A 15,084-nucleotide genomic window follows, 5' to 3' on the forward strand; every position below is an offset into this window, starting at 1 on the left:
CCGGGCAGGCCACCGTGTAGAGCGCCCTCTTGTTGCTGGGGGCGCCGTTCCTCTGCGACTCTCCTGCGCCCCGTCTCCCTCCCTCGGATCTCTCCTGCCCCGCGACCTGCGCTCCTCTCTTAATTACCGTGTCCGTATCTCACCAGTCACTCAGCTCCTGTACGCGCAGGCTGCGCTCACTGACGTCACGCGCCTGCTCCTCCCACTAGGTGGCGCAGGCGAGTGACGTACAGTGAGTGAGCGCCGCCGCCCGCACTGCCTGCCTGTTACCGCCCGCCTGGAGCAGTGCTGAGAAAGAAGCCTGCTGTGAGAGCCTGAATCTGTGGGACAGACCTGGACAGTGGGTGCGTCACCGAGACCATGCAATGTGGTTGCACATTTTTTACAATGGGGAGACACTGGGGGGGGGTATGGGCATTAATTACAATGGGGGCGAGGGGGCGATGCGGGGGATATGAAAATGGGGGCCACTGTGGGGGACATGAAAATGGGGGCCACTGTGGGGGACATGAAAATGGGGGCCACTGTGGGGGACATGAACTGCAGTACTCCTGTACCATTCTGCCTGTGACTTTTAGCAGTTTATGCAGTAATTTATGATTTTCGTTTGCTGATTTTCCTATGTTAAGCATAAACAAAATATATATATGGGGTGAGATGGTTGCAAGTACTCTTCTGATATGATTTCATCGAGCAGTTTTGATGTGGCGGGGGGGGGGGGGGGAGTTTTTTTTTACACTCGCCCTGGGAGAAATTTTACCTAGAAACTGCACTGATAAGGATGGTTATACCCAACCCCCTGGTCTACATAGTGACTCTTTCCATGAGTACTTACGGCAGTCATACTCTGGGCAGCACTCAACGTTAGGGTCTCCAATTCTTACTGGCGGACTTAAATCACTGCAAGTAGGAGGAGGATTGCAGGTCTCCTGACATTCTGAAAAATAGAGAAAACCGGATCCATTGATCAGTTAATGTAGTCCATGGACGTCATTACAATAACAATGGTTGTATGGGCAGAAGGACTTACGACACTCAAAGTGTTGACAGCAGGGATCAGACCATGGGATTTCTACAAGTTTAGCACCATTCATAGTACATTTTGGTGGTGGCTCACAGACGACATCTTTACATGGCGTCTAAAATACATACACACAAAATATATTAATATGACAGACAATGGTTAATCATACTGTAATACACACTTAATTAAGACTCAAATATATTTGGGATTTAAATAATTGGGATTTAAATAATTGACTTACATTGTAAGTCAGGACGGATCCGTTTGGCTTCGCATCCAGAACTAAATGGAGGCGGAACGGAGCCAAACTGATGCATTCTGAATGGATCCTTATCTATTCAGAATGCATTGGGGCTGAACTGATCCGTTTTGAACCATTTGTGAGATTCCTGAAACAGATCTCACAAACGGAATTCAAAACACCAGTGTGAAAGTAGCCTAAGGAATAGTAGAGATTGTACCTAGAGGGAAGGTAGCGATAGAGATAGAACTATTCCTAATCTAAATTGTAGGGCAATGTTTAGTTTTTTTTATAAAAGGGAATGTATGAGATTATTAGGACTTGTAGGCTCTCCTTTTCCACAGTCCCCCCAAAAAATCGCCATCCAGAGAGGTTAAATTTTTTTATATGAAATTGCTCCATATGTAAATATACTGCAATTAATTTAAACTGTTGTTGAGCCCCATAGGGGACAGGGATTGATGTGAGTGATGGCCATCTCTGTACAGCTCCATGGAACATGTTGGCATTATATAAGGATCAGAAATAAAGATGAAGCTACAGGATGCAGAGTTAGGGTACTTTCACAATTGCGTTGCTGGAAATGCCTGCCAGATCCGGAAATCCGTATGTATACTGATTGCTTTTGTTTACGGATCCGTCTGACAAATGTATTGAAATACCGGATCCGTCTCTCCGGTGTCATCCCAAAAAACGGATCCGGTATTTATTTTTTCACATTTTTAAAGGTCTGCACATGCACAGACCGGAAGACCGGCTCCGTCAATACAGCAATTTTAATGCCGGATTTAGCACTAATACATTTCAATGTAAATTAATGCTGGCATTCCAGCAAGTCTTCCGGAATTTTGGCCGGAGAAAAAAATCCACAGCATGTTGAAGTATTTTCTCCATCCAAATACCGTGAAGAGACGGAACGGAAGACATCCTGATGCATACTGAACGGATTGCTTTCCGTCCAGTATGCAATAAAGACAAATTGATGCGTTTTTTCCCCCAGTATTGAGCCCCTAGGATGGAACTCAATACCGGAAAACTTTAACGCTAGTGTGAAAGTACCCTTAGATAATGCTTGCAGATTACATGTACATTATGATTTGAAACTTACAGGTGGTGGAGTGCTTTCTGGAGCTGTAAAGGAAAATGAAAAGTTAAAGAAAATGCTCATACAGGTGAAGGCAGACTATAATTACTATCATAGATGATGCAGAGCAGTGCATCACCTAGGGGCTTGAGATAGTATTGCAGCGATTTATTGTTGCTAACATTGAGGTTGAGTGATTTGAGGAGCCATTTTCATATCCTGGGTTCTCCAGAGACAATACAATTCAAGGGGGACGGGGGAGGCACTGGGAGTCTACGGTTTTTCTGCAGCCATCACCTTGAGATATCGAAGATATCGCAGATATACTGTATACTGTTACTCGCATCAACAGGGAGGTGGTTTTGTATACTTTTGATCATCCTCCATGTATGCATTCTGCATTTTATTATTATGATATTGGCGTATTCATAAAGATTTATGTTTTACTTATACATATTGTATGGCAATTATTATAGGTGTTCATATTGCCCTCCGGGCTTACTGAAGTAGTCTCGCCATACAATCCCTTTTGAAATCAAGCTGGCCCTGTGATCCGTTGATTACTGCAGATCCAGCTTCTGAAACCCCTGGTGATCAGCTATGATCACTGGGGGAAGTTGTGGGCAGCCACACTTTCCCCAGCATTAGCAGCGGAGATGTAGTGTATTACTAGGGATACATGGAAGCCATTCTTATGGATAGCCACTGACATAACACACGTATGGGCCAGGTCCCTGAGAATGGAGAACATTTTTATTTAGCAGGTCTCTCCCCTCTGGCTAATAGGAGAGGGTATACATTTGGGGGAGACCCCTCAATGATATTACATGAACAGCACATTCTTCCTGCACTGTGTAACATTTCTAAAACATTGTAAGAATGATATAAATGAATACTGACGGCATGTGTAGGTGAAGCAGCATTCCTTTTCTGGGTCAATGGACATTGTTGGTTTATTTCCATTACAATTTGGAGGAGGGGGGCATGGGTCACATACTGTAAAAAAATGGAAACAATAAAATGAGCAAATGAATATTTCAATACAAAATTCAAGACGTGCATAGCTCTCGGACACCAGTGTGAAATGCAGCAAGTGTCTTACAGATATGCAATGACTCACCACAATCGTATTCAGGACAGCAATTCACTATCGAATCCAAAACCTTACTAGAGCCATTCTTCTCACATCTAAATGGTGGGCAAATGGTGCCGTCACAAACCTACAAATAAATCAGTGTCAGTCTACATGTAACATGTAAATTCAAACAATCATAAATATATATAGAAACATTTCTTTAATGCACTATCAAGACCTTGTAGCTACTAAAATGTGAGATTCACAATCATAAGGTCAGGGGCTCTGCACCCTATAATGAATGGGACAGCTTGTCGAGCAAGCATTGTGCTCCATTTATTCCCTATGCAGTATATAGGTGAGGAGTGCCCTAACTCGGCTTCTTATAACCAGAATACCTATTTAAGTGTCAGGAGCTACTATAAGGCCTCATGCCGCAGGTCCGTGCCTGTATTGTGCGCACCATAACAAGTAAATGCAGGGGCGGATTGGCCATAGACCCTACAGAGAATTTTCCCAGTGGGCTGATGCCCAGGAGGCCGCCCAAGCCCTCTTGATGGCCACAGGCCAGGAACATAATGATCCAATGCTGAATGGCCACAGGTGTCTTCTTGAAATAAACTGCATTGATAGTGATACAGTTGAATACTGTGGTTGGGGCGGCAGTAATTTGTGCTGCACTGTGGTATTTTGTTCTGCTGGGGTGGTATTCTGTACTGCACTACAGTATTACAAGCCCCACCTACTTCTGTTGGCCCTGCCTACTTGTCAATTTGGACCCGCCTACAACTACATAAGTGGGGCCACTTATTTTTTTTCCAGGGCCACTTTAAGTTCCCAATCCGCCACTGAGTAAATACGTCCGCAATCTGGAAGATACTGTGCAGTGCGGAATGAAGGCACGGATCGGAAGAACTTTTCTGCGGTTTGGACTGTTGGATGTGGATCGCGGACCCATTTAAGTGAATGGGTTCGCAGACGGCGTGCACACGGTCGTTGCCCGTGCATTGCAAACCGCAGCACAGGTACCGACGCCGCAAGTTCACCGTAAGGCTAAGTTCACGTGCTACGCAGTGCGAGTCCATGGAGTTTTACTTATACTGTGCACATGCTTCAGATTTCACAGTTTTGTGGATTGTATGTGGATTTGCTGCAGATTTTTTTCCATAGACGTTCTGAAAAGGGAATTTTGATCTTTGATATCAAAATCCACAAGAGACAACAGTTTACCTGTGGAGTCCATGTCTAAATCCGCATTTCTTGGTGGATTTACGTGCGGATTTCAAATCCATACAAAAATCCATCCAAAAATTCTCAACATGTGAACTTAGCCTATGGGCTCATGCACACGACCGTATGTATTTTGCAGTCCGCAAAAAAATAATCTGCAAAAAATACACATGATGTCCGTGTGCATTCCGTATTTTACAGAATAGAACAGCTGGCCCCTAATCGAACAGTACTATCCTTGTCTGTAATGCGGACAATAATAGGACATAGTTAAATACACATAATTTCCTTCTTTTTTTTTCCGCGGAACCATTGAAATGTATTGTTCTGCATACGGTCCGCAAAAAACGGAACGGACACGGAAAGAAAATACGCTCATGTGCATGAGCCCTAACTTTGTTGGTTCTTCTCACTGGTCAACAATACTACAATGGCGGATTATCAGCCCTCCTGGTTTGTCAGATGCAAGATAAAAGACATTTCAGAATGTGTATAATTTAGGTATACTTACGCCAGGTGTTGGGGTCCATACAGGAGGAGGTGTAGTAGTACCATTAGACACTATAAAGTAAAATAAAGGCTTAAGTTCTGTCTTGTTGATCTCTTACCTACAACACATTGGCTGAGTACAAGAGCGCAGCATCTGATGTTGGTCAGTGACCTGAGTAAGGGTACGGCTAAAAAGCAACATGTGCCGCGCGACTCCAAGGTGCAGAACAGTAACGTGAAACAACATATGTGCAACTTGTCTGTAACTAGATGTTGTGTGACTAGTTTAGAACTGGGATTTGACGGTGAAAACACAGCCAAGTGGCAGGAAAGTCATGTGTCATGCAGCACTCACATTAAAGTCAATGAAGTGAAAGTTGCATGCAACATGTGACTTGCAAAATCCGACATCTGGATTTTCTTCCACTTTCGCAGTCGCAGAATGTTGCATTGCGACACCATTGACATACATTTGGTCAAATGTCACCATGTAGCCATGCCCTAATTCTTAAAGGGGTTGTCTCATCTCAGATATTGGGGGCCCGCACCTATACTTAGAATGGAACCCGCAAAGTCCCATTGAAATTAATAGGAAGAGCACCGCACAAGCATGTTTACTGCTCCATTCACTTCTATGGGGCTGACAGAAATAGCTGAGCCAGTACCTGGCTATTTTCAGTGCTCCCATAGTAATTAATGGAGGGTCTGCCGCTCATGTGCGTTTAGCCCTCCGGGACTTTGCAGGATCCGTTCTAAGTATAGGTACGGTCACAGTGGTGGGACCCGCACCTATCAGACATTGGGGGCATAACCTAGTGACATGCCTCCAGTGCCTGAAATGGGACAACCCTTTTAAACCTTAAAATGTTTATATCCTTTCTAGAAGGTAATACTGAATGCAAAGATCCTTTTGTAACATAAGTTGTCAAACACAAATACCTTTGTCTCTATGTATAAATAACTGGCTATTACTGTGTGACGCCCAGAATCTCTGCAATCACTGAACAACCATGGAGCATGACAGTCTATGGCGTTTCCAGCCTTCCATTTACAATACTGCACATTGAGCACTCCGTGGCTGCTCTGGGACGGGGTTTGGGGTCTGCAGACAAGTTGCTGTTTCTCACATCACATGAGAACAGCTGATTGTGCTGGGAGAAGATAGGGATCTCACCAAAGACACTCATCTGGATTCTCTGCTAGATTACTACAGTATTGTCAACTAAGGGACGGGGTGCAGTGGTCGTGAGTGTCAGAAACGGCTCTGCACTTACCGCATTCATACATCGGACAGTTTGGATTCTCTGGGTTTGGTTTCACAAGGAGTTTTTCCCCAGGGGCGCAGTTGTCCACAGAAAACGTGACTAGATCACATTGCTGTCAACATGAGAAAAAAGCATTCATATTATTTCTATATCACCAAGCAAGAGATACAACATTCATACAACTCCAGCTCCCTTTCATTAGTCATTCAAGTCATTCCATCTATTCCAAAACTGACCAAAATAATATATCATGTCACATACCTTGGGGGTTGGAGTCTGTAAAAAGATGAAATACCAAAGTTATAAATCAACCATAAATACAACAATTACAAAAAAAAACCATATAATTCAATACTCAATGGGGAAGATTCATCAATGGTGCCAAAAAACAAATATGAAAAAAGTTATAAATGGAGAGCAAATAATCAGTATTTTAAATACACAATGGGGAGAATTCATCAATAGTGCCATAGGATGTGTGAATTTATGACACATGACGTGAAAAATGTGCGGCACCTAACTAGGCATTTTAGAACCTCTCTTTTCTTATGCCACCTCCTGACTCGGGTACTGTATATATAAACCAAACATTGCGCAAAATGGCACGTCACTAAAGAAGTTATCTGCTTGCTTTGGACAATCCCTACTTGTTAGAAGGTTCCTTGACAATAAGATGATCACAAAATCTTCCCCTGTAGGGAACCAGAGTGTTCAACTGTAATCTATGGGGGAACTTGGTAGATATTCAACCTCCCTGCAGCGCCATCACAGGCGGAAGGAAGCATTACACAGTGTTTTTATAAGTCAGTGTATTGTCTGTATGATGAAGGACTGGACAGATCCTTCACAGAAGAGAAGTTCATTATAACTGCCCTCTCGTCTATTCAAGAGATGAGGATTGTGAACAAAATTAGCCTTGAATTTTCCTAATTCAACCCTAACTTAATTTCACACTTCACCCCCCCCCCCCAACCCTCTCTTAGAAAGGCCACGATGTAACTGTGTGTCCTTGGTGCAGTGTAAGTGTATGGAGCCGCCTCATGAGTTTATCCCACTCCATACATGGCGACTGTCAGTTATGTAATAGAGCCGGCGCCCAGCTGCAATGACCAGGATCAGAGATAACACCAATCCTAGAAATTTAACCCCTCAGATGCTGTGTGAATAGAGACCAAGCCATTCGAGGGGTTAGACAGAAAGAGGGGGCTCAGATCAGAATCCCCTCTGTGAAATAAGAGGCTCTGATCAGTTGCTATGACAACCTATGGCCTTGTGAAAACTCCCAGCGCTGTCATTGCGTCTCCCCCAATGTCTCCAGGACAGAGAAGGCTAGACAGCAGGTAACTTCTGAACATAAATGTGGGTTTGTAGCAGTTTTAGGGATTTGTAAATGAGGGTCAACTAATATTTATATGTACTTGTACAATGGGCCCCGAAATAAATGTTACTGGTGGTCCCCAGGTACCGCAATCTGACAGTGACCTAGGGCATTTAAAGATTCAATCATACAATATATTATACACCAGATGGTATTTAGTAATATACTTACAGAAATAGTGATAGGTTCTGGAAAGAAAAGAAAATAATATTTTATAAAAGTAGGTGCAATATAGTCATTTAGATCACTGAGCAGAGCAACTAAGTGGTTCTGTATCTCTATGTATAACTCAAAAACAGAAATATACTGTACATATAGAATTGTATTCATCTGAAAAAGTGCAATATAGGTAAATTAAAGAGATTTTAACTATCATAATACCACATGGCATGGCATGTTGAGATGCTTCGCCATCTCGCCTGAAAACATTCATTTGAATGGGTTGTTTCATCTCAGACACTGGTGGCATATCGCTAGGATACTCCACCAATGTGAGAGAGGTGCGGGTCATATTTCCAGAATAGGACCCCCCAAGTGAATGTAGAGCAGCTGCATAGAAATGGGTGCAGAGCACGTTGCACATGCTCAGTGTGCTCTCCTTCACTTTCAGTGGTACGTTCTGTAGATAAGTGCAAGTCCCAGAGGTGGGACACGCACCAATCTGACATGGATGACAAATCCTGGTGATACACCAACAGTGTCTGACATGAGACAATCCCTTTAAATTCAAGACAAATACAGAGAGGCAGACAAACACCCAGATAGAAAGATAGATAGATCCCGCCTGGTAGGATTGATCCTGCTGATTAACACGATACCTTTCTTGTGAAAATCAGTTGCAGTGTTCCTGAGAAAAAAAGACTTTTATTCTTTATGCAGATGAAGGCTTCAGTGCACGGAGGGGCGGGGCCTAGTCTGTTCATCTACCCCAGCTTCCAGCTTTGGCCACACCCCTTACTGCCCTCATCTGCATAAAGAATAAAAGTATTTTTTCTCAGGAACGCCACAACAGATTTTCAGGTATTTTAAACAACAGGATAGACCCTTCCAGGCAGCCTAACCGGTTTAATAGGGTTGATTCTGTAGGTAGGTGCTTCTTAACTAACTAAAGGTTTTAACAAAGATAAAAAACTACTAACCCCATTCAAGTTTCTTGCCATTTCCATTACAGACTAATATTATGGATATGTGATGGAAAGGAGCTTCCAGATTTTTGTTGTGTTTTTCTTTTTTACATTGCAGTCAATGGGTGATAGATGTAAATGGGATATGTTCCATTTGCATCCGTCATAGAAACCATTTAATTAATCAGTTTTTTTTTTACTTTGTTATCCTGACGAATCAGAAGAACGGTCAGCCAGGCGCAGATGTGAACATCGCCTTAACTGAGATAATAAACGTGCAAAGGTAAAAAACACTCACCGCACTCATATTCCTCGCAGCATGGATTTTCCACTTCCACCAATCTGTAATTTTCTTTGCACATTGGAAGAGGAGGACAGGTGACATCCGCACACTGTAAAGCAAACAGAGACATAAACCATGAAGTTCGACTCATCAGTTATATGTTTGACACTTACATCAGTCAAATTTCTGAGAAGTTTATCAAAGTGCATGACTGTACCTTGCCTGGGGTAGATGAAGCTGGGGTAGATGATTTAGTGGCTGTCAAAGAAACAAACAGAAATCTTCATGGAACATTTTCAGTGGAAACGAGTCTGAACTTTAGCAGCTATAAGGATCAGTGCCGTTTCTTGGACCGGGCAGGCCACCGCGTAGAGCGCCCTCTTGTTGCTGGGGGCGCCGTTCCTCTGCGACTCTCCTGCGCCCCGTCTCCCTCCCTCGGATCTCTCCTGCCCCGCGACCTGCGCTCCTCTCTTAATTACTGTGTCCGTATCTCACCAGTCACTCAGCTCCTGTACGCGCAGGCTGCGCTCACTGACGTAACGCGCCTGCTCCTCCCACTAGGTGGCGCAGGCGAGTGACGTACAGTGAGTGAGCGCCGCCGCCCGCACTGCCTGCCTGTTACCGCCCGCCTGGAGCAGTGCTGAGAAAGAAGCCTGCTGTGAGAGCCTGAATCTGTGGGACAGACCTGGACAGTGGGTGCGTCACCGAGACCATGCAATGTGGTTGCACATTTTTTACAATGGGGAGACACTGGGGGGGGGGGGGGCATTAATTACAATGGGGGCGGGGGGGCGATGCGGGGGATATGAAAATGGGGGCCACTGTGGGGGACATGAAAATAGGGGCCACTGTGGGGGACATGAACTGCAGTACTCCTGTACCATTCTGCCTGTGACTTTTAGCAGTTTATGCAGTAATTTATGATTTTCGTTTGCTGATTTTCCTATGTTAAGCATAAACAAAATATATATATGGGGTGAGATGGTTGCAAGTACTCTTCTGATATGATTTCATCGAGCAGTTTTGATGTGGCGGGGGGGGGGGGGGGTTTACACTCGCCCTGAGAGAAATTTTACCTAGAAACTACACTGATAAGGATGGTTATACCCAACCCCCTGGTCTACAAAGTGACTCTTTCCATGGGTACTTACGGCAGTCATACTCTGGGCAGCACTCAACGTTAGGGTCTCCAATTCTTACTGGCGGACTTAAATCACTGCAAGTAGGAGGAGGATTGCAGGTCTCCTGACATTCTGAAAAATAGAGAAAACCAGATCCATTGATCAGTTGATGTAGTCCATGGACGTCATTACAATAACAATGGTTGTATGGGCAGAAGGACTTACGACACTCATAGTGTTGACAGCAGGGATCAGACCACGGGATTTCTACAAGTTTAGCACCATTCTTAGTACATGTTGGTGGTGGCTCACAGACGACATCTTTACATGGCGTCTAAAATACATACACACAAAATATATTAATGTGACAGACAATGGTTAATCATACTGTAATACACACTTAATTAAGACTCAAATATATTTGGGATTAAATAATTGGGATTTAAATAATTGACTTACATTGTAAGTCAGGACGGATCCGTTTGGCTTCGCATCCAGAACTAAATGGAGGCGGAATGGAGCCAAACTGATGCATTCTGAATGGATCCTTATCCATTCAGAATGCATTGGGGCTGAACTGATCCGTTTTGAACCATTTGTGAGATTCCTGAAACGGATCTCACAAACGGAATTCAAAACACCAGTGTGAAAGTAGCCTAAGGAATAGTAGAGATTGTACCTAGAGGGAAGGTAGCGATAGAGATAGAACTATTCCTAATCTAAATTGTAGGGCAATGTTGTTGTTTTTTTTTTTTATAAAAGGGAATGTATGAGATTATTAGGACTTGTAGGCTCTCCTTTTCCACAGTCCCCCCAAAAAATCGCCATCCAGAGAGGTTAAATCTTTTTATATGAAATTGCTCCATATGTAAATATACTGCAATTAATTTAAACTGTGAGCCCCATAGGGGACAGGGATTGATGTGAGTGATGGCCATCTCTGTACAGCTCCATGGAACATGTTGGCATTATATAAGGATCAGAAATAAAGATGAAGCTACAGGATGCAGAGTTAGGGTACTTTCACACTTGCGTTGCAGGAAATGCCTGCCAGATCCGGAAATCCGTATGTATACTGATTGCTTTTGTTTACGGATCCGTCTGACAAATGTATTGAAATACCGGATCCGTCTCTCCGGTGTCATCCCAAAAAACGGATCCGGTATTTATTTTTTCACATTTTTAAAGGTCTGCGCATGCACAGACCGGAAGACCGGCTCCGTCAATACAGCAATTTTAATGCCGGATCCAGCACTAATACATTTCAATGTAAATTAATGCTGGCATTCCAGCAAGTCTTCCGGAATTTTGGCCGGAGAAAAAAATCCACAGCATGTTGAAGTATTTTCTCCATCCAAATACCGTGAAGAGACGGAACGGAAGACATCCTGATGCATACTGAACGGATTGCTTTCCGTCCAGTATGCAATAAAGACAAATTGATGCGTTTTTTTTCCCAGTATTGAGCCCCTAGGATGGAACTCAATACCGGAAAACTTTAACGCTAGTGTGAAAGTACCCTTAGATAATGCTTGCAGATTACATGTACATTATGATTTGAAACTTACAGGTGGTGGAGTGCTTTCTGGAGCTGTAAAGGAAAATGAAAAGTTAAAGAAAATGCTCATACAGGTGAAGGCAGACTATAATTACTATCATAGATGATGCAGAGCAGTGCATCACCTAGAGGCTTGAGATAGTATTGCAGTGATTTATTGTTGCTAACATTGAGGTTGAGTGATTTGAGGAGCCATTTTCATATCCTGGGTTCTCCAGAGACAATACAATTCAAGGGGGGCGAGGGAGGTACTGGGAGTCTACGGTTTTTCTGCAGTCATCACCTTGAGATATCGAAGATATCACAGATATACTGTATACTGTTACTCGTATCACCAGGGAGGTGGTTTTGTATACTTTTGATCATCCTCCATGTATGCATTCTGCCACGATTTTATTGTTGTTATGATATTGGCGTATTCATAAAGATTTATGTTTTACTTATACATATTGTATGGCAATTATTATAGGTGTTCATATTGAACTCCGGGCTTACTGAAGTAGTCTCGCCATACAATCCCTTTTGAAATCAAGTTGGCCCTGTGAGCCGTTGATTACTGCAGATCCAGCTTCTGAAACCCCTGGTGATCAGCTATGATCACTGGGGGAAGTTGTGGGCAGCCACACTTTCCCCAGCATTAGCAGCGGAGATGTAGTGTATTACTAGGGATACATGGAAGCCATTCTTATGGATAGCCACTGACATAACACATGTATGGGCCAGGTCCCTGAGAATGGAGAACATTTTTATTTAGCAGGTCTCTGCCCTCTGGCTAATAGGAGAGGGTATACATTTGGGGGAGACCCCTCAATGATATTACATGAACAGCGCATTCTTCCTGCACACTGTGTAACATTTCTAAAACATTGTAAGAATGATATAAATGAATACTGACGGCATGTGTAGGTGAAGCAGCATTCCTTTTCTGGGTCAATGGACATTGTTGGTTTATTTCCATTACAATTTGGAGGAGGGGGGCATGGGTCACATACTGTAAAGAAAAAGAAACAATGAAATGAGCAAATGAATATTTTAATACAAAATTCAAGACGTGCATAGCTCTCGGACACCAGTGTGAAATGCAGCAAGTGTCTTACAGATATACAATGACTCACCACAATCGTATACAGGACAGCAATTCACTATCGAATCCAAAACCTTACTAGAGCCATTCTTCTCACATCTAAATGGTGGGCAAATGGTGCCGTCACAAACCTACAAATAAAATCAGTGTCAGTCTACATGTAACAAGTAAATTCAAACAATTATAAATATATATAGAAACATTTCATTAATGCACTATCAAGACCTTGTAGCTACTAAATTGTGAGATTCACAATCATAAGGTCAGGGGCTCTGCACCCTATAATGAATGGGACAGCTTGTCGAGCAAGCATTGTGCTCCATTTATTCCCTATGCAGTATGTAGGTGAGGAGGGCCCTAACTCGGCTTCTTATAACCAGAATACCTATTTAAGGGTCAGGAGCTTCTATAAGGCCTCGTGCAGCAGGTCCGTGCCTGTATTGTGCGCACCATAACAAGTGAATGCAGGGGCGGATTGGCCATAGACCCTACAGAGAAATTTCCCAGTGGGCTGATGCCCAGGAGGCCGCCCAAGCCCTCTTGATGGCCACAGGCCAGGAACATAATGATCCAATGCTGAATGGCCACAGGTGCCTTCTTGAAATCAACTGCATTGATAGTGATACAGTTGAATTCTGTGGTTGGGGCGGCAGTAATTTGTGCTGCACTGTGGTATTTTGTTCTGCTGGGGTGGTATTCTGTACTGCACTACAGTATTACAAGCCCCACCTACTTCTGTTGGCACTGCCTACTTGTCAATTTGGACCTGCCTACAACTACATAAGTGGGGCCACTTATTTTTTTTCCAGGGCCACTTTAAGTTCCCAATCCGCCACTGAGTAAATACGTCCGCAATCTGGAAGATACTGTGCAGTGCGGAATGAAGGCACGGATCGGAAGCACTTTTCTGCGGTTTGGACTGTTGGATGTGGATCGCGGACCCATTTAAGTGAATGGGTCCGCAGACAGCGTGCACACGGTCGTTGCCCGTGCATTGCAAACCGCAGCACAGGTACCGACGCCGCAAGTTCACCGTAAGGCTAAGTTCACGTGCTACGCAGTGCGAGTCCATGGAGTTTTACTTATACTGTGCACATGCTTCAGATTTCACAGTTTTGTGGATTGTATGTGGATTTGCTGCAGATTTTTTTCCATAGACGTTCTGAAAAGGGAATTTTGATCTTTGATATCAAAATCCACAAGAGACAACAGTTTACCTGTGGAGTCCATGTCTAAATCTGCATTTCATGGTGGATTTACGTGCGGATTTCAAATCCATACAAAAATCCATCCAAAAATTCTCAACATGTGAACTTAGCCTATGGGCTCATGCACACGACCGTATGTATTTTGCAGTCCGCAAAAAAATAATCTGCAAAAAATACACATGATGTCCGTGTGCATTCCGTATTTTACAGAATAGAACAGCTGGCCCCTAATCGAACAGTACTATCCTTGTCTGTAATGCGGACAATAATAGGACATAGTTAAATACACATAATTTCCTTTTTTTTTTTTCGCGGAACCATTGAAATGTATTGTTCTGCATATGGTCCGCAAAAAACGGAACGGACACGGAAAGAAAATACGCTCATGTGCATGAGCCGTAACTTTGTTGGTTCTTCTCACTGGTCAACAATTACTACAATGGCGGATTATCAGCCCTCCTGGTTTGTCAGATGCAAGATAAAAGACATTTCAGAATGTGTATAATTTAGGTATACTTACGCCAGGTGTTGGGGTCCATACAGGAGGAGGTGTAGTAGTTCCATTAGACACTATAAAGTAAAATAAAGGCTTAAGTTCTGTCTTGTTGATCTCTTACCTACAGCACATTGGCTGAGTACAAGAGCGCAGCATCTGATGTTGGTCAGTGACCTGAGTAAGGGTACGGCTAAAAAGCAACATGTGCCGCGCGACTCCAAGGTGCAGAACAGTAACGTGAAACAACATGTGTGCAACTTGTCTGTAACTAGATGTTGTGTGACTCGTTTAGAACTGGGATTTGACGGTGAAAACACAGCCAAGTGGCAGGAAAGTCATGTGTCATGCAGCACTCACATTAAAGTCAATGAAGTGAAAGTTGCATGCAACATGTGACTTGCAAAATCCGACATCTGGATTTTCT

The 15,084-nt window shown here is 43.4% G+C and overlaps 1 protein-coding gene across 1 annotated transcript in view; it reads right to left on the reverse strand.

The window, feature by feature from the left end:
• The window catches only part of LOC122926152 (otogelin-like protein), a 95,882-nt gene that overhangs the window by 26,049 nt on the left and 54,749 nt on the right, over nt 1-15,084 (reverse strand). Inside the window, 15 exon segments of the mRNA XM_044277532.1 lie at nt 836-937; nt 1,031-1,139; nt 2,374-2,396; nt 3,250-3,345; nt 3,470-3,569; nt 5,166-5,215; nt 6,418-6,520; nt 6,670-6,684; nt 7,958-7,974; nt 9,209-9,302; nt 9,411-9,451; nt 10,345-10,446; nt 10,540-10,648; nt 11,883-11,905; nt 12,768-12,863. Of these exon segments, the coding sequence (XP_044133467.1) occupies nt 836-937; nt 1,031-1,139; nt 2,374-2,396; nt 3,250-3,345; nt 3,470-3,569; nt 5,166-5,215; nt 6,418-6,520; nt 6,670-6,684; nt 7,958-7,974; nt 9,209-9,302; nt 9,411-9,451; nt 10,345-10,446; nt 10,540-10,648; nt 11,883-11,905; nt 12,768-12,863 (1,080 nt within the window).

Source organism: Bufo gargarizans, chromosome 2, assembly GCF_014858855.1.
Source record: "Bufo gargarizans isolate SCDJY-AF-19 chromosome 2, ASM1485885v1, whole genome shotgun sequence".
Lineage (NCBI taxonomy): Eukaryota > Metazoa > Chordata > Amphibia > Anura > Bufonidae > Bufo > Bufo gargarizans.